Source organism: Nerophis ophidion, linkage group LG11, assembly GCF_033978795.1.
Source record: "Nerophis ophidion isolate RoL-2023_Sa linkage group LG11, RoL_Noph_v1.0, whole genome shotgun sequence".
Taxonomy (NCBI): domain Eukaryota; kingdom Metazoa; phylum Chordata; class Actinopteri; order Syngnathiformes; family Syngnathidae; genus Nerophis; species Nerophis ophidion.
This window is the reverse complement of record NC_084621.1, coordinates 9,948,797-9,976,044: the sequence shown is the minus strand read 5'-3', so window position 1 is coordinate 9,976,044 and position 27,248 is coordinate 9,948,797. Positions and strand designations below refer to the sequence as shown.

The 27,248-nt window shown below is 41.8% G+C and overlaps 2 protein-coding genes across 6 annotated transcripts; one reads left to right on the top strand and one right to left on the bottom strand.

Annotated features, from left to right (window-relative positions):
* Window positions 1-640: 640 nt before the first annotated feature.
* Window positions 641-27,240, top strand: si:dkey-250k15.4 (uncharacterized). 5 transcript variants are annotated; one of them, XM_061915074.1, is made up of 5 exons: window positions 641-898; window positions 14,687-14,763; window positions 20,710-21,707; window positions 26,314-26,444; window positions 26,517-27,240. In XM_061915074.1, exons 3-5 carry the CDS (start codon window positions 20,717-20,719, stop codon window positions 27,129-27,131), a joined length of 1,737 nt encoding a protein of 578 aa, XP_061771058.1. In that variant the 5' UTR covers window positions 641-898; window positions 14,687-14,763; window positions 20,710-20,716; the 3' UTR covers window positions 27,132-27,240. The 5 variants fall into 5 exon arrangements, with proteins under 5 accessions (XP_061771058.1, XP_061771056.1, XP_061771057.1 ...); XM_061915072.1 differs by lacking the exon at window positions 641-898 and adding an exon at window positions 11,515-11,681; XM_061915073.1 differs by lacking the exon at window positions 641-898 and adding an exon at window positions 13,374-14,133.
* pafah1b3 (platelet-activating factor acetylhydrolase, isoform Ib, gamma subunit) lies at window positions 1,361-12,015 on the bottom strand. Its single transcript, XM_061915076.1, has 6 exons — window positions 11,893-12,015; window positions 11,572-11,703; window positions 4,488-4,577; window positions 4,272-4,388; window positions 4,076-4,198; window positions 1,361-1,952 (listed from the first exon to the last, which is right to left on the bottom strand). The coding sequence occupies exons 2-6, from the start codon at window positions 11,650-11,652 to the stop codon at window positions 1,692-1,694; spliced, it is 672 nt and encodes a 223-aa protein (XP_061771060.1). The 5' UTR covers window positions 11,653-11,703; window positions 11,893-12,015; the 3' UTR covers window positions 1,361-1,691.
* Window positions 27,241-27,248: the final 8 nt, after the last annotated feature.

Sequence of the window (27,248 nt, the reverse complement as noted above, 5' to 3'; positions counted from 1 at the left end):
AAGTCGCCACCTCATCGCAGTGCCAACACAGATAGACAGACAACATTCACAAACTAGGGCCAATTTAGTGTTGCCAATCAACCTATCCCCAGGTGCATGTCTTTGGAAGTGGGAGGAAGCCGGAGTACCCGGAGGGAACCCACGCATTCACGGGGAGAACATGCAAACTCCACACAGAAAGATCCCGAGCCTGGATTTGAACCCAGGACTGCAGGAACTTCGTATTGTGAGGCAGACGCACTAACCCCTCTGCCACCGTGAAGCCCCAGGTAAGACCATGATAAAGTTTTTTTTTATTAAATGTGCTTTTTGTGATGGTATCCTTACATCACACTCAAATTGTTACCGCATGCCTTTGGTAAGTGCTGGAGTGAGAAGAAGTTTTATAATAATTAGCGCATGCCTTTGGTAAGTGCCGGAGTGTGAAGAGGTTTTAAATGAATTAGCGCCCCGGCGGCAAATCAAGGAAATACGGTAATTTTGTTTTGTTCAAGTAAAATACTCCTAATTTTTGTAATTTTCTTTTCTTTGTTTTTTGCCAAAAAAGGAGTAGGAAGGATCCATCCATCCATCCATCAATCCATCCATTTTCTACCGCTTATTCCCTTTTGGGGTCGTGGGGGGCGCTGGCGCCTATCTCAGCTACAATCGGGCGGAAGGCGGGCTACACCCTGGACAAGTCACCACCTCATCGCAGGGCCAACACAGATAGACAAACAACATTCACACACTAAGAAGTGGGAGGAAGCCGGAGTACCCGGAGGGAACCCACGCATTCACGGGGAGAACATGCAAACTCCACACAGAAAGATCCCGAGCCTGGATTTGAACCCAGGACTGCAGGAACTTCGTATTGTGAGGCAGACGCACTAACCCCTCTGCCACCGTGAAGCCCCAGGTAAGACCATCATAAAGTTTTTTTTTTATTAAATGTGCTTTTTGTGATGGTATCCTTACATCACACTCAAATTGTTACCGCATGCCTTTGGTAAGTGCAGGAGTGAGAAGAAGTTTTATAATAATTAGCGCATGCCTTTGGTAAGTGCCGGAGTGTGAAGAGGTTTTAAATTAATTAGCGCCCCGGCGGCAATTCAAGGTAATTTTGCTTTGTTCAAGTAAAATAATCCTATTTTTTGTCATTTTTTTTCCTTTGTTTTTTGCCAGAAAAGGAGTAGGAAGGATCAGAGCTAACTAATGCGACTAATATTATCTATTTATCAAATGTGTTCATTTACCGTTTAACTTGTCAGGCTTGGTGTCAAGAGTGTGGAGGTGATACCGGGAGACAGGCCGATAAGAAGTAACACAAAACAACACCAAAAAACAGTTAGTTCGATAACAAAACACACCAAAACCGAGCTGTTGCCTCCTCTTTAATACATTCTCTCATTTGTAGACTTCGGCTTATAGAAGCGGCGACTTAAAGCATGGAGGGCGGTCCGATCACAAGCAGCATATTAGAAAATGGAGCATGACTTAATTTGAATGTAACTGGAATATAGAAATCCTTGAAAATGTGTCCACGTATTATGAGAGGAAACGTTACGAGAGATGCAGATAGGGATTGAAGCACATGTATGACTCTTTAAAACATGTTTTGGTCCTGAAACTCAAAGGGACGAGTGATGGACGCCGACCCTGTTCCCCCGTGGACGCCTACGTAGTAAACAATTCTATTCTTGGGAGGGAGCTTAGTTGTCAGCAGACTTGTCCAGCATGGACTTGAGGTGAGCGTGCAGGGGCTCGCACACGACCTGGTAGGCCTGGGGGGTCAGGTGGAGGTAATCGTACATGTCCTGGTGGGAGATGCTGCCGTTGGAGTGGACAAAACCCGGGTCCACGTCCAGGAAGGAGGCGTGAGGCAGGGAGGCCACGGCTTCCCGCACCAGTCTGTTCACCTTGGTGTTGCGCTCCCTCAGCGGGTTTGGAGATTTACCTCGTGGTAGTAGTCCCTGCGATGTTAATGAAATATGATCATCACCCTTAAATATATTGAATCAGAAAAAACACCGGAAATCATACAATGTTTTATAATAAATTGGTTTATACTGGAGATTGGGAACATTATCACAATTTCAAAAGGGTTAAAAACAATAAAAATCAGTTCCCAGTGGCTTGTTTTATTTTTTGAAGTTTTTTTCAAAATTTTACACCTCCCGGAATATCCCTAAAAAAAGCTTTAAAGTTCTTGATTTTCGCTATTTGCGATGCGACGTCATACAGGGCTGCCAATACAAACAACATGGCGGTTACCACAGCAAGATACAGCGACATTAGCTGGGATTCAGACTCGGATTTCAGCGGCTTAAGCGATTCAACAGATTACGCATGTTTTGAAACAGATGGTCGGAGTATGGAGGCAGATAGCGAAAACGAAATTGAAGACGAAATTGAAGCTATTGACGCTATTCGGCCATAGCATGGGTGTACCTAATGAAGTGGCCCATAGCATGGCTGCCTTATTAGCATCGCCGGTAAAATGTGCGGACCAAACGATCGGGACTTTCGCATCTTGTGACACTGGAGCAACTTAAATCCCTCGATTGGTAAGTGTTTGTTTCGCATTAAATGTGGGTATGTAGTTTCAAATGTACATACAGCTAGCCTAAATAGCATGTTAGCATCGATTAGCTGGCAGTCATGCTGCGACCAAATATGTCTGATTAGCACATAAGTCAACAACATCACCAAAACTCACCTTTGTGATTTCGTTGACTTAATCGTTGCAAATGCATCTGCAGGTTATCCATACATCTCTGTGCCATGTCTGTCTTAGCATCACCCGGCAGACACTCTGGCAAATTCAATGGGGGTCTGGCGGCAGATTTCTTGCCGGTGGTGCAACTTGAATCCCTCCCTGTTAGTGTTGTTACACCCTCCGACAACACACCGACGAGGCATGATGTCTCCAAGGTTCCAAAAAATAGTCGAAAAAACGGAAAATAACAGAGCTGAGACCCGGTGTTTGTAATGTGAAAATAAAAATGGTGGGTGTGTTACCTTGATGACGTCACGTTCTGACGTCATCGCTAAAAGACCGATAAACAGAAGGGCGTTTCATTTGCCAAAATTCACCCATTTAGAGTTCGGAAATCGGTTAAAAAAATACATGGTCTTTTTTCTGCACCATCAAAGTATATATTGACGCTTACATAGGTTTGGTGATAATGTTCCCCTTTAAAAATCTATGTTTTTATAAAGGTCGTTTTTTTATTGAAGCATTGCTCTTTCTATTTCTACTAAATTGTAACTAACACACAAAAATATACAAAAATAGGGCTGCGCAAAAAATGGATGGACATCCAAATCTAGTCTAGACTAGACTTTTAGACTAGACTTCTTTTTTATTGTCATTCAAATTTGAACTTTACAGCAGATAAAAACGAAATTTCGTTACATGAGCTCATGGTAGTGCAGGATAAAAAAAGCAATAAGGTGCATATATAATTAAAAACATATATATAAATATATATATAAAATAAATACATAAATAAATTACTGTACAGATAAATATATTGCACTTTTTCACCTGCGTCCACGTTTATGGATGTATGTTATATTGTCTTTTTTTATTCCAGCAAGTTAATCCATTTTGGGGGGAGTTGAGGGGATAATTGAATTATGATGCGTTCAAGAGTCTTATGGCCTGAGGGGAAGAAGCTGTTACAGAACCTGGAGGTTCTGCTTCAGAGGCTGCGGAACCTCTTTCTAGAGTCATTATTATTTAGAGTAATTTATCATTATTCATCCCAATTCTAAATTGATTCATAATTTTCAAAAAATGATTTCACTTTTATTTTATTTTTTACTAATAATCAATTTTAGAAAAGACGTTTAGGGCCATCTGCATGCAACCAGAGAGAGCTTTATCTGTAACCTGTTTTGAAACAGTTTCATTATAATTATTTTACCAGCCTGATGTCTCGTTAACATCAGGCTACCCAGCGGCAAGTCAAGGAAATACGGTATGTTGGGCCAGCAGAGAAGGTCTTGCTGGCCCTGACACATCAACACATTAAATCTAAAACAAATATGACAGTAAAACATAATCTAACAAAGTGTGAAGATCACTTACAAGTATGAGCGTTTGAGCGTGTGGAAGCTTGTTCTTGACGACTTGGACAATTTCCAAGATGCCTCCACAGATCTGCTCGGCGGTGTGACCGTGGTTTTGGGTGCCCACCCAGAGCACGACGATCTTTTAGAGAGGGGAAAGAAAATATCGTGACCTACTACGGCTTTGTATTCCATTTTAGGAGGTGTGTAAATACCTTGGGGCTGATGTGGTCCAGTTCGCCGTTGCTCAGTCTCCAGATCACATTCTGGGTCGCGTCGCCACCCAGGCCGAAATTCAGAGCGTGGAGCGGGGAGAACAACTCACGCCACACCTGCCGCACAAACCGAAAAAAACAAGCCGACGCGCTTTAACTAAATACAGCGCTTTGAAATAAATACGCAAGTGCAAAAAAAAAAGGAATCTTTCTTACGCCAAACTGATGCATGAGCTGCACGAGAAAGTCTCCAACGAAGAGGACTTCAGGTTCTTTATCTTTGCTGTCGGACAAAAAGCGATTGTGCTGCACACATGCGGAAGAAGACAAAATCAATAGAAGCTTGAGTACTTTTTTTTAATCACAAGAAAGGACTTGTCTATTTTGACCAGGGAAACTCACTAAAATTGGTGCGAGTCACCTGAATGCTTGCTCAGGGTTTCCCGCAGCACTTTGTTAAGGCGGCCGCCTTAACAACAAAGAGCCACCGCCTAACCCAGTGGTAGGGAACCTATGGCTCTAGAGCCAGATGTGGCTCTTTTGATGACTGCACCTGGCTCTCGGATAAATCTTAGCTGACATTGCTTAACACGATAAGTAATGAATAATTCCGCTGGTAATCACAGTGTTAAAAATAACGTTCAAAATATAAAACACTCTTATACATTTTAATCCATCCATCTGTTTTCTACTGCACCTGTTCAAGAAGTTGCATAATGGTAAGAAAAATGATATTTCTTATGGGTGAGCTTCCGAATAACAATGTTATTAAAAATAATAACAGACTTATGATGTGAAGATCTGTCACTTCATTTCTGTTTGTGCTTCTTTGTTTTGTATTTACTTCCCATCAGAGCTCTTATTTTGTTTCCGTTTCCTGCTTGTCCCACTGGGCGCTGTTTTTTTTCCCCTCACCTGCTGTTGATTGGCAGCTGGTCCACACCTGCTGCCAATCAACATGGCTCAAAGATTGACTATTGTTTAGAACTCTACATGCAAGACTGCTTCATTCTCCTCTGTTGATGATATTAAAAGCATCTTACCTGCTCTTCGCTCTCCTGGTTCCTGCTTCTTGGGGTCGCCACTACTGCTGCCGTGCGAGTTTCTGACATCTTATGATAAGCGGTAGGAAATGGATGGATGGATAGTCTATAAACGTTGGTTTTACTTAAAAATGCAAACATTTAGTTAAAAAATATGATATGGCTCTCACGGAAATACATTTTAAAATATTTGGCTTAAATGGCTCTCTCAGCCAAAAAGGTTCCTGACCCCTGGCCTAACCTAAAGTCTTGATATATATATATTGTATATATATATATATATTGTATATATATATATATATATATATATATATATATATATATATATATATATATATATATATATATATATATATATTTTGTCCTGTAAATAAGCATGATGAGTTAAGCATATGTCAGCATGTGGCCCCACTTTTAACTCTTTTTCAAATGCTTATTTACAGTAAGTCATTGATTTGACTTAATTCCTATTTCGTCTTAGTAAGTCAATATTTACTGAGTCAAAGTAATGACACAATTAGTATCTCAGGTAACTCAGACTGTTTTGTGTTTACGGAAAAAATATCAAGATATGTATCGTGTATTGCCACTCAGCATACGGAGCGGAAAACACAACCAAAGATTGTAGGCTTATTCACGCGACGAAGCCGGCCTACTTCAACAAAGTCTGTCGTTTATTGGGGCCCCCAGGCAGCGATGAGATCGAGACTTAATCCTTATTTTGTCTTAGTAAGTCAATATTTACTAAGTCATAATAATAACAGACTTAGTATCTCAGGTAACTAGGACTGTTTTGTGTTTTGTTTTTAATTTACGGAAAAAATATTGAGATATATATCGTATATTGCCACTCAGCATACGGAGCGGAAAACACAACCAAAGATTGTAGGCTTATTCACGCGACGAAGCCGGCCTACTTCAACACAGTTTGTCGTTTATTGGGACCCCAGGCAGCGATGAGATGGAGACTTAATCCTTATTTTGTCTTAGTAAGTCAATATTTACTAAGTCAACATAATGACATACTTAGTATCTCAGGTAACTAGGACTGTTTTGTGTTTTGTTTTTACTTTACGGAAAAAATATTGAGATATACATCGTATATTGCCACTCAGCATACGGAGTGGAAAACAACAAAAGATTGTAGGCTTCTTCACGCGACAAAGTTGTCCTACTTCACCACAGTCTGGAGTTAATCCCCCCCCCCCCCCTCCCACTTCCCAGGCAGTCATGAGATGGAGATTTAATCCTTATTTTTTGTTATTAAGTCAATATTTACTAAGTCAAAATAATGACATACTTAGTATCTCAGGTAACTAGGACTGTTTTGCGTTTTAATTCACGGAAAAAATATCGAGATATATATCGTATATTGCCACTCAGCATACAGAGTGGAAAACACAACCACAGATTGTAGGCTTATTCACGCGACGAAGCCCACCTACTTCACCACAGTCTGTAGTTTATTGCCCCCCTGCGGCGATGAGATGGCGACTTAATCCTTATTTTGTCTTAGTAAGTCAATATTTACTAAGTCATAATAATAACACACTTACTATCTCAGGTAACTAGGACTGTTTTGTTTTTACTTTACGGAAAAAATATTAAGATATATATCGTATATTCACTCAGCATACGGAGTGGAAAACCCAACCACAGATTGTAGGCTTATTCACACGACGAAGCCGGCCTACTTCACCACAGTCTGTAGTTTATTGCGGCTAAAGTGTATTTGACAGAAAGTGTAAAATATAAAAGCAGTGTTTAGCCATTAAATAAGCAGCAGAGGCAACACTCCTATAAAGACCATCTTTGACTATTGTCTCCTGTTAAATAGACCATCTCTGTTCAGAGGCAGGACAATTACTCATTTGTTGACGAACACATGTCTTGGCACACTACTACCTTCTCACATATAAGCAACGTTCCTGTTACACACATTATTTTTCATGCTCAATCTTGCGAATCAAACAGCCGATCGAGTGACTTTTCAAGATGTTATGTTAGTGAAGCAAGTCGCTAGCCTAAGAGTTCAGGGATTGAAGTTTGAATCTTCATTGGAACGTCTCAAGTGTGAAGTTTGTGTGAACATCGTGCTTGGGCGGGTTTTTCCAGGTACTTCCTTCCACAGTCCTAAAATGTTTTGCCAATTAGACTCTTGACTGGCGTACAGGATGCGTAAGTAAGGTGGTATGTATATGGACTGAAATTACTGCCCAAACTCCATCCATCCATTTTCTACCGCTTATTCCCCCAAAGACATGCACCAGGGGATAGGTTGATTGGCAACACTAAATTGGCCCTAGTGTGTGAATGTGAGTGTGAATGTTGTCTGTCTATCTGTGTTGGCCCTGCGATGAGGTGGCGACTTGTCCAGGGTGTACTCCGCCTTCCGCCCGATTGTAGCTGAGATAGACGCCAGCGCCCCTCGCGACTGCCCAAACTCCCGATATATATATATTTTTTACTTCAATTAAAAAAAAGAACGTTTCGCGAGTAAGAAAACAATTGGCAATTATAAAAATTGTTGTTCAATTAAAAAAAAAACATTCACAAGGATAAAAACTATTTTCTTTAAGTAAAAAACAATTTGCAGGTATAAAAACATTTGGCAACTTCTGTGCAATCCACACATTTGCATTCAAAACACGTAATTTGCACTTTACGACGACAGGGAGTGCCTTTAAGTCAATTTAAGGCTGTCAGAGTTACTGTTATTTGCGCATAGTGCCATCCGCCCAAAATAACAAAGAATTATATATATATATATATATATATATATATATATATATATATATATATATATATACACACTCTGATAGTTAACTTGTGTGATGACTGTATTATGCTGACAGTATATATTTGTACCATGAATTGATTTACGTGGACCCCGACTTAAACAAGTTGAAAAACTTATTGGGGTGTTACCATTTAGTGGTTAATTGTACGGAATATGTACTGTACTGTGCAATCTACTAATAAAAGTTTCAATCAATCAATAAAATGGCAGACAGGAGAGGGGAAACAAGCTCAACCTGTAAGTTAGTACATTAAAATTACATTCCGCACTTGTAAATCATGCAATGTTATTTATTAATGCCTCCGTGTTGTTATTGTTCTTCATTATTTTTCTTTGACGGCCTTAATTTGACTCAGCAGCACCACCTGTTGTTGTGGAGTGCAAATTACGTGTGCCCCGAGTGCAAGTGTGTGGATCGCACGGGCTGGAATGTTACCGCCAAAAGTTTTAGCTTGAAGAGAAATATTTCTATAGGTATAAGTACAACGAAACTTTGTTTTCAGCACAAACCCGTTCAAGATTAGACAAACCGACAGTGTTCAGGGCTACAGAACTGGAACGCTGATAGGTCGCCACAAGGCGCCCCGTAAAAGATGGGAAAAAGTTCAACGCTGAGCAAGGATGTCTAAAAAAAATACAATCTTGCCCCAAGTGGAGGAGTTCAAGTACCTCAGGGTCTTGCTCACGAGTGGGGGAAAAGTGGATCGTGAGATCGACAGGCAGATCGGTTTGCCGTCTTCAGTAATGCGGACGCTGTATCGATCCGTTGTGGTGAAGAAGGAGCTGAGCCGGAAGGCAAAGCAGCCTATCTTGCCGATTGTATTGTACCATATGTCCCGGCAATAAATCTGCGTTCAAAGGACTCCGGCTTATTAGTGATTCCCAAAGCCCAAAAAAAGTCTGCGGGCTATAGAGCGTTTTCCGTTCGGGCTCCAGTACTCTGGAATGCCCTCCCGTTAACAGTTCGAGATGCTACCTCAGTAGAAGCATTTAAGTCTCACCTTAAAACTCATTTGTATACTCTAGCCTTTAAATAGACTCCCTTTTTAGACCAGTTGATCTGCCGTTTCTTTTCTTTTTCTCCTATGTCCCACTCTCCCTTGTGGAGGGGGTCCGGTCCGATCCGGTGGCCATGTACTGCTTGCCTGTGTATCGGCTGGGGACATCTCTGCGCTGCTGATCTGCCTCCGCTTGGGATGGTTTCCTGCTGGCTCCGCTGTGAGCGGGACTCTCGCTGCTGTGTTGGATCCGCTTTGGACTGGACTCTCGCGACTGTGTTGGATCCAATATGGATTGAACTTTCACAGTATCATGTTAGACCCGCTCGACATCCATTGCTTTCCTCCTCTCCAAGGTTCTCATAGTCATCATTGTCACCGACGTCCCACTGGGTGTGAGTTTTCCTTGCCCTTATGTGGGCCTACCGAGGATGTGGTAGTGGTTTGTGCAGCCCTTTGAGACACTAGTGATTTAGGGCTATATAAGTAAACATTGATTGATTGATTGATTGAATTTACCGGTCGATCTACGTTCCCATCCTCCCGTTCCCATGAGCTTTGGGTTATGACCGAAAAGACAAGATTACGGGTACAAGCGGCCGAAATGAGTTTCCTCTGCCGAGTGGCGGGTCTCTCCCGCAAGTTCCAAAACGAATGGAAACAAGAATTTCAGTTTATCCAGGAGAGTTCAAAGGGGAAAGGGTATGTTGCCTGTAAATTTTGTATAACAGACTTCTCCATTGAACACGGTGGACGAACGGATATACTCAGTCATGAACGGTCAGCGAAGCACGTACAAAGCGTCCGTAGCGCAGCATCGTTCACAACCCAGTATTATGGGCCACCTCGCAAAATGGAGACCCGATGGTGTAACTTATGCTGAGACAAAGATGGCTATGCTGATAGCTGGAAGCAACATCACGTTCTCCTTTGCGGATGTCTACAACAAATCCGTGAAGGATATGTTCCCGGATTCGGAGATCGCTCGCCAGTACGCAAATGGAAGAACAAAAGTTACTTAAATAGTGAAAGGTAAGTGTTGTTGTTTTTTTTTTTGTAACCAGCAAGCACAATACAGTTAGTAGAACAACTGTGTTTTTATTACTGTGTATTTGATAGGTGCCGTCTGAAATTCAACAATTTATTTTATTTATATATATATAATAAAATAAATATATATAGCTAGAATTTACTGAAAGTCAAGTATTTCATAAATATGTATATACACTATATATATATACATATATATATGAAATACCGTATTTCCTTGAATTGCAGCCGGGCATATAGTATGCGCCTGCCTTGAATTACTGCCGGGTTAAACTCGCTTCCCAAAATAATTAGCGCATGCTTAGTATTACCGCCTGGTCAAACTCGTGACGTTATGAGTGACACTTCCTCTGTCATCATTTTCAAAAAGGAGGAGGCTGATTTCAATACCGGTATTTTGAAATCGCATAAAGTGAAACAGATTAAGAGCTATTCAGTAGGATTTAAGGTCCAAGCTATTGAATACCGGTATGCTAAAAAGAACAGTAAGCAGCTGTTTTATTAATATACCTGTGGAAAGGTGGAGCCGACGGTCCGACAGACAGGCAGGGCACGCTGGAGCCCGGCCCAAGATGGCGGCGAGCGATCGGACAGGAGGAGCGGAAGAGCGACCTGGACTGAGGTTTTATTGAAAAATAAACAAAGTCAAACTGTTTACGCCATGTCCTTCCTTGGTGGTCCTGGGAACCCGCAAGACGACGGCTTGAGACCGTCAAAATACTATAGCCGCGTGTGTCCAATATGAGTCATAATATGAGTCATTAAATGACTCCCGCCTCCTGATGGTAGGGGGCGCTAGTGATCCTTCTTGCGACTACTCGGTAGCCGAAGAAGTGACTGAGTGACGTGGTATGTGCTGGGACGGATATGACGGACCTTCTGATAGCTGTTTTCTAAACTGGACTTTCAATCGAAGCAGGAGGTAATAAAGGAAGATCTCCATCGAGACAGAGAGACTTTTAAAACTGAAGAAAGATAAGGAAGACTTCTATAAACAAGTTATCGATGATTTCGATCAGAAGGAGCTGGCATGGATTATATTTATAAGTAAAGGTAAGCCCATAATAACGTTTTTTTATTAAATGTGCTTTTCATGATGGTATCCTTACATCACACTAATTTTTTTACTGCATGCCTTTGGTAAGTGCAGGGGTAAGAAAAGGTTTTAAAATTATTAGTGCCTGCTTACTTTTACCGCATGCCTTGAATAAGCGCAGGAGTGAGAAGAGGGTTTTAACTTAATTAGCGCCCGGCGGCTATTCAAGGAAATACGGTACTCGAGTTGGTGAATTGTAGCTGTAAATAAACTCCTCCCCTCTTAACCACGCCCCCCCCCAGCCCCGACAGGAGTACACCGATGACGTCACTGGAAAAAAACAAAAGATCCAAAATGACGTAGTCTTACACACCAGAGACATCCAGCGTCCATCTCCTTGGGTGTCCTGGCAGGCAGTGGGTGTGGCAGCTGGGTTCCGCTCCTCGGCGCTCATGGCTCGGCTCTATCTGCGTTTGAAAGCCGGCACGTATGACTTTGTCTGTTTCTAACAAGGACACAAACAATGCAGCGTTTAAATGGATGCTAACATTGCTAGCTACCGCGGCTAGAAGGCGACGTCTATTAGCAGGACGTGGGGTCGTTAAACGGGAATCACTAAACACCACCAGCGAGTTATTATATTGTCAAACATCATATTGTGCAAAAATAATAACAATTTAAAAGAATGAAGTACCATGAAATCACAATCCCGACATCTCCCAAAATCCCTTCCCGGAAGTGATCTTTCAGTTAAACGGCACGAACCACTGCTTCCTTCTGCCCCTGCACACATTTTACATTACGTACCTCACACCTTTGTTGCAATGTTGTTAACATATAGTTTTTATTAAAGCTTATTTATGTATAATTGTATCTTTTTGTATTTGATAAAACCAGAGAAAAACGATTATAACTGTATATCCCCCCTTTGCTTCAGGGTCGAAATGGACTGATCCAGCTTGGTGACGTCATAAAAGTCCAAACTGCGCTAGGTGTGCGCAGTCACGTTAATAGCGGCCGTTAAAACGTTACAATACAGCAGGGGTCACCAACGCGGTGCCCGCGGGCACCAGGTGGCCCGTAAGGACCAGATGAGTCGCCCGCTGGCCTGTTCTAAAAATAGCTCAAATAGCAGCACTTACCAGTGAGCTGCCTCTATTTTTTAAATTGTATTTATTTACTAGCAAGCTGGTCTCGCTTTGCTCGACATTTTTAATTCCAAGAGAGACAAAACTCAAATAGATTTTGAAAATCCAAGAAAATATTTTTAGACTTGGTCTTCACTTGTTTAAATAAATTCATTTATCGTTTTTATAACTTTCAGAAAGACAATTTTAGAGAAAAAATACAACCTTAAAAATGATTTTAGGATTTTTAAACACATATACCTTTTTACATTTTAAATTCCTTCCTCTTCGGCAATTTATCAATGTTCAAGTAATTTTTTTTTTTATTGTAAAAAATAATAAATACATTTTAATTTAATTCTTCATTTTAGCTTCTGTTTTTTGGTTGAAGAATATTTGTGAAATGTTTCTTCAAACTTATGATTAAAATTCATAAAAAATATTCTAGAAAATCTGTAGAATCAGATTTAAATCCGTTTTCAAAGTTTTTTGAATTTCTTTGAAAAGAAATTGTTCTGGAAAATCTAGAAGAAATAATGATTTGTTTTTGTTAGAAATATAGCTTGGTCCAATTTGTTATATATTCTTACAAAGTGCAGATCGGATTTTAACCTATTTAAACCATGTCATCAAAATTTTAAAATGAAATTTTAATAAGGAAAAATTACTAATGATGTTCTATAAAAAATGTTTTAAATTTTTTCAAAAAGATTAAAATTAGCTAATTTTTCTCTTCATATTTTTCGGTGGAATTTTGAATTGTAAAGACTCGAAATTGAAGATAAACTATGTTTCAAAATTTAATTTTCATTTTTTTCGTGTTTTCTCCTCTTTTAAACTGTTCAATTAAATGTTTTTTTCATCATTTATTCTCTACAAAAAAAATTCCGTAGAAGGAAAAAAAATGTATGACGGAATGACAGACAGAAATACCCATTTATTATTTATTTAGATTTATTTATTAAAGGTAAATTGAGCAAATTGGGTATTTCTGGCAATTTATTTAAGTGTGTATCAAACTGGTAGCCCTTTGCATTAGTCAGTACCCAAGAAGTAGGTTGGTGACCCATGAATTGATTAACGTGGACCCCGACTTAAACAAGTTGAAAAACCTATTCGGGTGTTACCATTTCGTGGTCAATTGTACGGAATATGTACTGAACTGTGCAATCTACTAATAAAAGTATCAATCAATCAATCAAAACCCCTGCTATACAATATATGCCTTGAGCTCTTATTTTGAAGGCGCTACGAGCGGAAGTGGTGACACGGTTTGGCGGAGTTTTGAAAACAAACGGAATAAAGTGGTCCTCGTGTAAAACTGGAGCCTCAGTGAATGGTGTTTTGTAGTTTTATACAGTACAGGTGACATATGTAAACCATTGTTTACAAAAGTATCTTATTCTATTTGATAAAACCGGAGAAAAACGATTATAACTGTGTATCCGGGTTAGGGTTAAGGTTGTTTGATGACGTCATAAGCGTCATAACTGCGCTAGGTGTGCGAAGTCACGTTAATATCGGCCGTTAAAAACGTTACAAAACGGATTGCGTACACCTGCTGTAATGTCGGCTAAACGCTCATTGACCGCTATTGTCGAGTTGAAATTGTTGTATATGGGCTCGTCATAATGTAACCTATTTTTATGGTTTTGCCTATTTGTGATGTTAAGTTCCTGTTATACAGTATATGCCTTGAGCTCTTATTTTGAAGGCGCTACGAGCGGAAGTGGTGGCACGGTTTGGCGGAGCAGAGTTTTGAAAACAAACGGAATAAAGTGGTCCTCGTGTAAAACTGGAGCCTCAGTGTATGCTGTTTTGTATTTTTATACAGTACAGGCGACATATATAAACCATTGTTTACAAAAGTATCTTATTCTATTTGATAAAACCGGAGAAAAACGATTATAACTGTGTATCCGGGTTAGGGTTAGGGTTGTTTGATGACGTCATAACTGTGCTAGGTGTGCGAAGTCACGTTAATATCGGCCGTTAAAAACGTTACAAAACGGATTGTGTACACCTGCTGTAATGTCGGCTAAACACTCATTGACCGCTATCGTCGAGTTGAAATTGTTTTATATGGGCTCGTCATAATGTAACCTATTTTTATGGTTTTGCCTATTTGTGATGTTAAGTTCCTGTTTGACAGTATATGCCTTGAGCTCTTATTTTGAAGGTGAAAAGAACGGAAATGATGGTTACATTAAGTTTATTTGCCGCCGTGACTGTGAAACAACTTAACCGCCGGAGGCTGTAACTTCATTCAGGTGTGCCGCACCTGTTCGCTAACCGTCACAAGCTCACCTTCGTGATAATTAATTTTTACAAATTTAGTGAAGTTTGTTTTTTTAATTTCAGGGCGAAGAAGCCTCCTCGGCTGATGAAGAAGGCTTTGCCTCTAATGGCTGACCTCCGGTAGATGGCGACGTCAGTCTGTAAGTATATACTGTACGAGTGAGTACACTCATCTACATAGAAAGTATAGAAAGTGGTGTACATGTACTATCCACTCAACATGATTCAGCATTTAGCCATATTGTAAGTAAATACAGCAAAGGGATTGTTGTATGACATGAGTGCTGCCAGCACTGGGGTGCTGCGGTTCAAATCCCCCTCCCTCACATCAATCAATCAATCAATGTTCATTTATATAGCCTTAAATCACAAGTGTCTCAAAGGGCACCCCCTGTGAAAGTCCAATCCATAGTGCATGAGTGTCAAACTCTGGCCCGCGGGCCAAATTTGGCCCGCCGTGTAATTTCATTTGGCCCTTGAGGCGATATCAAATTAACATTAGAGCTGGCCCGCCAGGATTATACAGTAACAACGTATTCACCGATTATACTCATACTTGCCAACCCTCCTGATATTCCCGGGAGACTCCCGAGGTTCAGTGCCCCTCCCGGGACATCCATTCTCCCGAATTTCTCCCCGGACAACAATATTGGGGCCGTGCCTTAAAGGCACTGCCTTTAGCGTTCTCCACAACCTGTCGTTACGTCCGCTTTTCCTCTATACATACAGCGTGGCGGCTAAGTCACATATAATATGCGGTTTGTACACACACAAGTGAATGCAAGGCATATTTGATCAACAGCCATACAGGTCACACTGAGGGTGGCCGTATGAACAACTTTAACACTGTTACAAATATGCGCCACACTGTGAAGCCACACCAGACAAGAATGAGAAACACAATTCGGGAGAACAACTGCACCAAAACACAACATAAACACAACAGAACAAATACCCAGAATCCATAGCAGCACTTACTCTTCCGGGACGCTACAATATCCACCCCCGCTACCACCAAACCCCGCTACCATGAATTGATTAACATGGACCCCGACTTAAACAAGGTGAAAAACTTATTCGGGTGTTACCATTTAGTGTTCAATTGTACGGAATATGTACTGAACTGTGCAATCTACTAATAAAAGTATCAATCAATCAATCAAACCCCCAACCCCGACCACCTTATTATCCATCCATTTTCTGCCGCTTATTCCCGTTTGGGGTCGCGGGGGGCGCTGGCGCCTATCCCAGCTACAATCGGGCGGAAGGCGGGGTACACCCTGGACAAGTCGCCACCTCATCGCAGGGCCAACACAGATAGACAGACAACATTCACACTCACATTCACACACTAGGGCCAATTTAGTGTTGCCAATCAACCTATCCCCAGGTGCATGTCTTTGGAAGTGGGAGGAAGCCGGAGTACCCGGAGGGAACCCACGCATTCACGGGGAGAACATGCAAACTCCACACAGAAAGATCCCGAGCCTGGATTTGAACCCAGGACTGCACCTTACCGTGCGTCGGTAAGGTGGGCGGGGTTGGGGCGCGGGGGTGTAAAATATATTCAGGAATTGTCACGGATACAAAGGATTCTGGGTATTTGTTGTGTTGCGTTTATGTTGTGTTACTGGGCGGATGTTCTCCCGAAATGTGTTTGCCAATCTTGTTTGGTGTGGCTTCACAGCGTGGCGCATATTAGTAAGTGTTAAAGTTGTTTATATCACAACCATCAGTGTACTCTGTATCACCCAGTATGCCTTTCAATCTTGTACGTATGATAGCGGAAGCTGCACACAACATGTTGCCGGACTAACAATCGGTTCGTACATGTTGTTGAAGGTGTCAAAGGTAATGGCTTCACAGCACGCCCATGTTCCTGTCATCAGGATGAACGCCATTGGATATTCGCGAGAACGTTAGCGACTCTAATTGTCTTCATTACTCTGTGAAACAGGTTTAAATAGCTCTGTGAGTGGTAAGGGTGGTCAACCTCTGATGTATTTCAGCGGGCGAGTGGTGGGCGGTTGCGGTTCTGATAAAATGTTGGTTCGGGTGAACAGCGGGTGGATGACGACTTTGGTGATGCGGTTGCGGATTATATAATTGCCTATCCGCGCATCTCTACTCTATAGGGTTCATATGTTTATAAATCTGACTGTGATGAAGTCAGTGCCTCACCAGCCATGAACCTCACCGCACGTCACTGATCTAACATAACCATGAGAATCCAGTCCAAAGTGGATCCAATATCAATGTTTATTTATATAGCCCTAAATCACAAGTGTCTCAAAGGGCTGCACAAACCACAACGACATCCTCGGTAGAGCCCACATAAGGGCAAGGAAAAACTCACCCCAGTGAGACTTCGACAATGATGACTATGAAAAAAACTTGGAGAGGACCCGTGGGCAACCCCCTCCCCTCCCCCCAGGGCGGTGGTTCCCAACCTATTTTCAGTGATGTACCCCCCGTGAACATTTTTTTAATTCAAGTACCCCCTAATCAGAGCAAAGGATTTTTGGTTGGAAAAAAAGAGATAAAGAAGTAAAATACAGCACTATGTCATCAGTTTCTGATTTATTAAATTGTATAACAGTGCAAAATATTGCTCATTTGTAGTGGTCTTTCTTGAACTATTTGGGAGAAAAAACACATACAAATAACGAAAAACTTACTGAAAAATAAACAAGTGATTCAATTATAAATAAAGATTTCGACACGTAGAAGTAATCATCAATTTAAAATGCCCTTTTTGGGGATTGTAATAGAGATCCATCTGGATTTATGAACTTAATTCTAAAAGAAATCTTTAACATCAATATTTATGGAACATGTCCACAAAAAATCCAGCTGTCAACACTGAATATTGCATTGTTGCAATTCTTTTCACAGTTTATGAACTTACATTCATATTTTGTTGAAGTTTTATTCAACAAAAATTAATTTATAAAGGATTTTTGAATTGTTGCTATTTTTAGAATATTTTTTAAAAATCTCATGTACCCCTTGGCATACCATCAAGTACCCCCAGGGGTTATGTGTACCCCCATTTGGGAACTACTGACCTAGTGGTTAGAGTGTCCGCCCTGAAGGAGAAGGGGGCAGAGCAGAAAAGAAACGGCAGACCAACTGGTCTAAAATGGGGGTCTATTTAAAGGCTAGAGTATACAAACGAGTTTTAAGTTGGGACTTAAATGCTTCTACTGAGGTAGCATCTCTAACTGAGGGCATTGGGTACTGGAGCCCTAATAGAAAACGCTCTTTTGCCAAGAGACATGGCTACTTGACTCTTGGCAAGTGTTCACCGCAATAAGGCACCTTAGGTAGCCATCTACAAGCTTCTGGTTGAATGTTTGACCACTCCTCTTGACAAAATTGTTGCAGTTCAGCTAAATGTGTTGGTTTTCTTACATGGACTTGTTTCTTCAGCATTGTCCAGGACTTTGAGAAGGCCATCCCAAAACCTTAATTCTAGCCTGATTTAGCCATTTCTTTACCACTTTTGACATGTGTTTGGGGTCATTGTTCTGTTGGAACACCCAACTGCACCCAAGACCCAACCTCCGGGCTGATGATTTTAGGTTGTCTTGAAGAATTTGGAGGTAATCCTCCTTTTTCATTGTCCCATTTACTCTCTGTAAAGCACCAGTTCTATTGGCAGCAAAACAGGCCCAGAGCATAATTCTACCACCACCATGCTTGACGGTAGGAATGATGTTCCTGGGATTAAAGGCGTCACCTCTTTTCCTCCAAACGTATTGCTGGGTATTGTGTCCAAAAAGCTAAATTTTTGTTTCATCTGACCACAGAACTTTCCTCCACAAGGTCTTCTCTTTGTCCATGTGATGTCAGATGAAACAAAAAATGAGCTGTTTGGCCACAATACCCAGCAATATGTTTGGAGGAAAAAAGGTGAGGCCTTTAATTCCAGGAACACCATCCTACCGTCAAGCATTTTGCTGCCAAAGGAACTGGTGCTTTACAGAGAGTAAATGGGACAATGAAAAAGGAGGATTACCTCAAATCATCAGCCCGGATGTTGGGTCTTGGGCGCAGTTGGGTGTTCCAACAGGACAATGCCCCCAAAGTACGTCAAAAGTGTTAAAGGAATGGCTAAATCAGGCTAGAATTAAGATTTTAGAATTGCCTTCCCAAATTCCTGACTTAAACGTGTGGACAATGCTGAAGAAACAAGTCCATGTCGGAAAACCCAACACATTTAGCTGAACTGCATCAATTTTGACAAGAGGAGTGGTCCAAAATTCAAGCACAAGCTGGTGGATGGCTACCAAAAGTGCCTTATTGCAGTGAAACTTGCCAAGGGACATGTAAGCAAATATTAACATTGCTGTATTTATACTTTTAACCCAGCACATTTGCTCAAATTTCCAATAGACCCATAATATATTCATAGAAGAACCAAACTTTGTGAATGTTTTTTGTGACAAACAAGTATGAGGTCCAATCACTCTATCACAAAAAAAAGTAATAGTTGTAGAAATTATTGGAAAGTCAAGACAGCCATGACATTATGTCCTTTACTTGGAGGGGAGGAAACAGGTGGTAGAGGTGAACGGCACCATGTCCCCTCCCCTCTCAGTAAGCTGTGGAGTCCCCCAAGGCAGTATACTAGGACCTTTACTGTTCCTAATATACGTAAATGACATGCCATCAGCATGCCACTGTGAATTGTTCCTGTTTGTGGATGACTCGGCCCTGCTGCTGTCCGGCAAGGACTAGTCACAGGTGGAACAAATCCTCAGTGCTGAACTCCTCAATATTTGCACCTGGCTCGCTGACAACAAGCTATCCATACACTTAGGTAAAACGGAATCCATCCTATTTGGGTCCCATATCAAACTTAAGAAGGTCAGTGACTTCACTATAAAAGTGGGTGACATTGTTATCACCAGGAAGGATGAGATCACCTACCTAGGTTCCATTCTAGAGGCTAATCTTTCCTGTGATAAAATGGCAACCAAGGTGATCAAAAAGGTCAACCAAAGAACGAGATTCCTCTACAGAATCTCCTCTGGTCAACAAAAGCACCTTGAGGATTCTAGCGGGAACTCTCATTCAACCCTTCTTCGATTACGCTTGCACCTCCTGGTACCCCAGCACCTCCAAAACCCTTAAATCTAGACTCCAAACATCCCAGAATAAGCTAGTCCTGTTACTTTTAGACCTCCACTCCAGATCACACCTCAATTCAACCCACTTCTCCAAAGTGGGCTGGCTCAGGGTGGAGGACAGAGTAAAACAACTTGCACTGAGCCTAGTCTATAAAATCCGCTACACCTCCTTGATACCAAAGTACATGTCAAACTACTTCCTTAACGTAAATGACCGCCATAACCACAACACCAGGGGGAGCTCCACAAACCACGTTAAACCCAGATTCCAATCTAACAAAGGTCTTAACTCATTCTCTTTCTATGCCACATCAATGTGGAATGCACTCCCAACAGGTGTAAAAGTAAGTGCATCTCTATATTCCTTCAAAAGCGCTCTAAAACAACACCTCCAGGCAACTTCAACACTTTACTAATACCCTCCTCCATTCACATCCCATCTCCCCGGATTATAAACAACTCAAATGTACTTCTAATGTATATACTTGTTCTTATGCTATGTGAACTCACTATGTTCTCTGCTGGCTGTACATATCCTACTAAGTCAGACCTACACTGTTTCAATGTCCACATTTCTCTGTTGATGCAATTGTTGATGACTGAAGTTCTGATATCAACCAAAGTTCCTCATCCCACCCCCTGGATTGTAAATAATGTAAATAATTAAATGTACATACTATGATGATTAACTTGTGTGATGACTGTATTATGTTGATAGTATATATTTGGACCATGAATTGATTAACGTGGAGCCCGACTTAAACAAGTTGAAAAACTTATTGGGGTGTTACCATTTAGTGGTCAATTGTACGGAATATGTACTGAACTGTGCAATCTACTAATAAAAGTATCAATCAATCAAAAAACAAGTGTATGTAAACTTTTGACCATAACTGTGTAACCGACACAATAACAACAGTTGACTGGAATTCATGGTTTTGTCTCCACAAGGGTCAGGATGAGCCACATGGATGGAAAATGCAAATGTGAGACGGATGCCAAGCACAAAATGAAGCGTCTGAAGTCACGTAAGGAGCGCAGCCAGATGAGAGGCGTCGGCAAGGAAGCCAAACCCCACCAGCATCACTGCCACCATCCCAGCAGCCAGGACGTGGCGCATCTGACCAACTGCCGCCACTCTCTATGCTGCGCTCCCAGGAGGGAGTGCTCGGACGTGGCTCCTCCCACACAAGAACCGAGCATCATCACGACAGCCCGCCTCATCGGTCACCACGGGCTCTTCAACCACGAGGTGAAATCTATCGACATCGAGCGCTTGTTACTGGAGCAGCAGAACAAGGTTCCCGGTGAAGCAGAGGCTCACAAGAAGAAGAAGAAGGCAGCCTCGACATCCCACAATGCAGAGAATGATCCCTTTGAAAAAGGCGACGCGTGCGAGAAGAAAACACTTGAGTGTTGTAACAGTCAGGGGTCCGACATGACACCAGGCCAGCAGCAACAGCGTCATTCATCAGCAAGTGGTGAAAGCTCAAAAGCACACAAGAACAGCGGAGAGACAAATCTTCCCTTCCAGGAAGCGATGGAGAAGACGCCACCCCAGATAGTGTCTTCTGAGGAGCACACCCCCAAGAACCAGGGCCCTCTTGACTGCCAGCCCCCTGTTCTCATTATCAGCCCGAGCGCCCGTTGGCCCCACAGCTTGGTCACGGTGGAAACCGGCACCGACGCTCAAAGAGAAGATTCGGTGTCCAAGTCCGTCAGCTCGTTGGGGCAGCGTTTGTGTGCCACTTTGCGCTTTCCCTTCATGAGGAGGCGAGACCTGGTGACAGAGAGCCAGGAGGTGCTGCTGCACGCCTTGCAAGAAGCGCACGGGCCGCACCTCCACGAGAACCTTCTCCACATGCGAACGCACTGCTGCCCCCATTTTGAAAAGCAAAGCCGGACTCAGAAGGTGGACCGCAAAGATGAGCACAGACTCTGGTCACCAGGTAAGCAATGCAAGGCTCTAAACTCCCACTGCCGTCACACAATTCTCTTCTTCCAATTTGTTTGGTGCATTTTGAAATCATAGTTAATGCTTTCTTTTTGAAGACCTGTTCCCACCGATTTTTTTCAAACAAAATTAATCTCTTTTAACCATTTTTTGATTGTCAGTAAAATAATTTTTCCATCCATCCATCCATCTTCCTACAGTTATCTTAGGTCGAGTCGCGGGGGCAGCAGCCAAAGCAGGGAAGCCCAGACTTCCCTCTCCCCAGCCACTTAGTCCAGCTCCTCCCGGGGGATCCCGAGGCGTTCCCAGGCCTGGGTCTTCCCCGTGGTCTCCTACCGGTCGGATGTGCCCGAAACACTTCCCAAGGGAGGCGTTCTGGTGACATTCTGACCAGATGCCCTAACCACCTCATCTGGCTCCTCTCCATGTGGAGGAGCAGCGGCTTTACTTTGAGTTCCTCCCAGATGACAGAGCTTCTCACCCTATCTCTAAGGGAGAGCCCCGCCACCCAGAGGAAGCTCCTTTCGGCCGCTTTTACTCATCTTGTCCTTTCGGTCATGACCCAAAGCTCATGACCATAGGTGAGAATGGGAAAGTAGATCGACCGGTAAATTGAGAGCTTTGTCTTCCGGCTCAGCTCCTTCTTCACAACAACGGATCGATACAGCGTCCGCATTACTAAACATGCGGCACCGATCCGCCTGTCGATCTCACGATCCAGTCTTCCCTCACTCGTGAACAAGACTCTGAGGTACTTGAACTCCTCCATTCGGGGCAAGATCTCCTCCCCAACCCGTAGATGGCGCTCCACCTTTTTCCGGGCGAGAACCATGGACTCGGACTTGGAGGTGCTGATTCCCATCTTAGGCACTTCACACTCTGCTGCGAACCGATCCAGTGAGAGCTGAAGATCTTGGCCAGATGAAGCCATCAGGACCACATCGTCTGCAAAAAGCAGAGACCTAATCCTGCAGACACCAAACCAGATCCCCTCAACGCCCTGACTGCGCCTAGAAATGCTGTCCATAAATGTTATTAACGGAAATTTACAGAAAATTGTTTTTCATTCATTAAATGTCGTTAGCGATGTTTGATACAACTGAATTTAGTTTCGATCCCATTCTGAGTAAAATTCAGGATGGTATTGTTTATTTACGCAAATAAACCTAATATGTCTGCTGGAATTAAACAAGTTATATATTTTAAATAACATATTTCTTTGCACAAAGAAAACTAATTACCGCATTTTGAGGACTATAAGTCGCAGTTTTTTTCATAGTTTGGCCGGGGGGTGCAACTTATACTCAGGAGCGACTTATGTGTGAAATTATTAACACATTACCGTAAAAAAGCTAAATATTTTTTAGTCAATTCACGTGAGAGAGCAATTAGCAATTAGGATTGACAGATTGTTTGGTAAAGGTATAGCATGTTCTATATGTTATAGTTATTTGAATGACTCTTACCATAATATGTTAGGTTAACATAGCAGGCACCTTCTCAGTTGGTTATTTATGCCTCATATAACGTACACTTATTCAGCATGTTGTTCACTATTCTTTATTTATTTTAAATTGCCTTTCAAATGTCTATTCTTGGTGTTGGGTTTTATCAAATAAATTTCCCCCAAAAAATGCGACTTATACTCCAGTGCGACTTATATATTTTTTTCCTTCTTTATTATGCATTTTTGGCAGGTGCGACTTATACTCCGGAGCGACTTATACTCTGAAAAATACGGTATTCATTTCAAACTCTGAAGTATGCAAAATATATTGAGTTAGTGGTGGGAATCGCAATATAGTCAAGCTAATACAACAGAAAAAAACCAGGACAAAATCATTCAAAGTACACAAAAATGGTGTTTCAAACAAATAAAAAAAAGAAATGGGTAAAATAATAAAATGTAATTGAAAATCATTAAAAGTTATTTAATTGATTTTGCAAAAATTAGGCCTTAAAAAAAGCATTTAATTCAATGTCCATAAGCCTTAAAAATGTTTAATGCGGGGAAATCACACGTTATAGGCCATAGGTCGGCAACCTTTACCACTCAAAGAGCCATTTTGACCTGTTTCACAAAGTGAAAAAAACAATGGGAGCTACATAACTCTTTTGAAATTTATAATGAAATGATACTGCATACAGAGTTTTTTTTTTTTTGCTTTGTGCTATGTATAAACCAGGGGTCTCAGACACGCGGCCTGCACCTTAATATGAAAATGTAATGTTAGTGCGGCCCGCGAGTTTTATATGAATGCCGCTTGACAGCGTCGCACCTGCCAACCGTCTCAATTTTCCCGGGAGACTCCCGAATTTCAGAGTAATTATTCTCTCGAATGTATGCTGATTCTCACCCAATAAACAATAATACGGGCGTACAATGATGTCACTACCGCTAGCGCCCTCTACAGCTTTTGCAAATAGCTTGCCAGCCCAAAGAATTGTTTGACGAGGCTATTGCATACACACGTAAGAGACTGCAAGGCATCCTTATTCAACAGCAATACAGGTTACACTGAGGGTGGCCGTTTAAACAACTTCAGCACTCTTACTAATATGCGCCACACTGTGAACCCACACCAAACAAGAATGACAAACACATTTCAGGAGAACATCCGCACTATAACACAACGTAAACACGACAGAACAAATACCCAGAATCCCATGTATCCTGACTCTTCCGGGCTCCATTATACACCCAGCTACCACCAACCCAATCCCCCCCACCCCTCCGTGTGTCGGTTGAGGTGGGCGGGGTATCTATAGATATTAAGTGACTGGGCCCACACACAAAGGGAGTGCCTTTTAAGGTTTATTGGCGCTCTGTACTTCTCCCTACGTCCGTGTACACAGCAGTGTTTTAAAAAGTCATAAATTTTACTTACTTTTTGAAAGTGATACCGATAATTTTGAAACCGATACGGATCATTTCCGATATTACATTTTAAAGCATTTATCGGGCGATAATATCGGCAATCCGATATTATCGGAAATCTCTAAAAAAAATACTGCCTTATTTTCAGGTAGGTGCTGTAAAAGCAATGTGTTCCAGGCTCAAATTGTTGCTGTTTTTATAAACTGTAAAGGCAATGTTATGAAGTCACATTTAAATGTTAGAGTGTTGAAATCAGTTAGGGAATGGTAATATAATATGTTGGGACAATAAAGTAGTTTGTAACACTCTCCTCAAATTGAAAGAGGAAGGCGTAATCAGAAATGTGACGTCAAACACCACTACAGGGTGTTCAGCATGTCATCAAATAGAGGCAGTCCATGCCACTTCCTGCCTATAAATATCGAAATAATTATGTAAGTAAACACACACTTGGTGCACCTAATTTCCTCTTTTGAGCGATGCAGCCTTTAAATGTTGTAGAAAAAGACAATGCCTTGATCTGAATCTAATATGTATTTTTTTTCCTTATAAAAAAAAAGTGAAGGACATAAAATAAATAAAGAAAGAGAAGTTGGGGTCTGAGGATTTTTAATTTCCCCCAAAACGATTCAGAGCTTATCTTCACTAACCTGAAAAATGAAAGCATAATAAAGTTGAAATATTGTGATGAAGACAATGAAAAATAAAATGTAGGATCTACATACTTATTCACTTGTGGCCCAAACTGTGGATGATGAATCTTGCCTGATTGTATAGTGGGGCAAAAAAGTATTTAGTCAGCCACCGATTGTGCAAGTTCTCCCACTTAAAATGATGACAGAGGTCTGTAATTTTCATCATAGGTACACTTCAACTGTGAGAGACATAATGTGAAAAAAAATCCAGGAATTCACATTGTAGGAATTTTAAAGAATTTATTTGTAAATTATGGTGGAAAATAAGTATTTGGTCAACCATTCAAAGCTCTCACTGATGGAAGGAGGTTTTGGCTCAAAATCTCACGATACATGGCCCCATTCATTCTTTCCTTAGTCGCCTTAGCAGAAAAAAAGCCCCAAATCATGATGTTTCCACCCCCGTGCTTCACAGTAGGTGTGGTGTTCTTGGGATGCAACTCAGTATTCTTCTTCCTCCAAATACGACGAGTTGAGTTTATACCCAAATGGATACATGGATGATACAGCAGAGGATTGGGAGAATGTCATGTGGTCAGATGAAACCAAAAATGAACTTTTGGTATAAACTCAGCTCGTCGTGTTTGGAGGAAGAAGAATACTGAGTTGCATCCCAAGAACACCAAACCTACTGTGAAGCATGGGGGTGGAAACATCATGCTTTGGGGCTGTTTTTCTGCTAAGGGGACAGGACGATTGATCCGTGTTAAGGAAAGAATGAATGGGGCCATGTATCGTGAGATTTTGAACCAAAACCTCCTTCCATCAGTGAGAGCTTTGAATGGTTGACCAAACACTTATTTCCCACCATGTTTTACAAATAAATTCTTGAATTCCTGGATTTTTTTTTTCACATTATGTCTCTCACAGTTGAAGTTTACCTATGATGAACATTACAGACCTCTGTCATCACTTTAAGTGGGAGAACTTGCACAATCGGTGGCTGACTAAATACTTTTTTGCCCCACTTCTGTTTATATTATACACTAGATAATGACAGTTTTTTATCTTAAAAAAAAAATTTCCAGACGGATTCCCAGCACCTTTTCAAATCACCTCGGTCGTCCAGTCCTGTTTTGGCACCAAGGGTGCTACGGCTTTGGAAACCCCAGAAAGGAAGCATTTTCCTTGGGAGCTCAGTCCACAGCCCACAGAAAAAGTAAGTGCTCAAAATTTGCCTGACAAGCCGTTCTTTAATGACTTGAGGTATACAACTTTTTCTCCTGTGAAGGCAGCTGGCTGGCCAGCAAGCCCCATGGAAACCTCGGCCGGCTTTTTAGAAAACATCTTCAGACCGAGCGTGTCCCCGGACTTCAGATTGGACTTCGGCTCCTCCGCGGCGGCGTCGAGTCATCACCTGTTTGCCACGTCTCCTGCCTGGAGAGTAAAAAGTTCGGCCCCTCAGCACCTCCACTTTGACCGGCCTGCAGGCGAAATGTCGGCCGCTTTCAATCCCTTTCAGGACAGCTTCCGAGACGAGAGGAGGAGTCACAGGAGCTGCCATGACCCGACAGGTAGATACTCGTTAGAACAGTTCCCCCTCGAGCGCGACTTACTTGAAAGTGAAAAATATTATTTTGCCCCGACTTTCTCTGCCCCAAGTCATCCGCCGCTGTTCAGCCAGTTCAGTCAGCCTCCCACTTTAACATCGCTCCCTTCCCGCCACAGCGACAGGATTCTTTACCCACCATCTTACACACTTGAAAAAGATCCGACAGATTCACTTACACCTTTGCCAAGGATTCACTACCCGCCATCTTACACACTTGAAAAAGACCCGACAGGTTCACTTACACCTCTGCCAAGTCCTGACCGCTGGTGCTTTCCCCCCATGAGACTGTATTGAACTCACTCACGACTTCTTCTTTTCTTCACAGTGTGCTCATTTATTTTCATTTAAAACAGAAGTAAACAAAACATAGAATTTTGCAGGGATAAAGAAATGTAAAAGAAAAGGTGTGTT

Coding starts and splice junctions, on each gene's coding strand:
- pafah1b3 (XM_061915076.1), bottom strand. CDS start 11,652: ATGAGCGCCGAGGAGCGGAACCCAGCTGCCACACCCACTGCCTGCCAG. Junction 4,389..4,487: donor AGCTCATGCATCAGTTTGGC/GTAAGAAAGATT, acceptor TTTGTGCGGCAG/GTGTGGCGTGAGTTGTTCTC. Junction 4,199..4,271: donor TGGACCACATCAGCCCCAAG/GTATTTACACAC, acceptor CCTCTCTAAAAG/ATCGTCGTGCTCTGGGTGGG.
- si:dkey-250k15.4 (XM_061915074.1), top strand. CDS start 20,717: ATGAGCCACATGGATGGAAAATGCAAATGTGAGACGGATGCCAAGCAC. Junction 21,708..26,313: donor GCACAGACTCTGGTCACCAG/GTAAGCAATGCA, acceptor AAAAATTTCCAG/ACGGATTCCCAGCACCTTTT. Junction 26,445..26,516: donor GTCCACAGCCCACAGAAAAA/GTAAGTGCTCAA, acceptor TCTCCTGTGAAG/GCAGCTGGCTGGCCAGCAAG.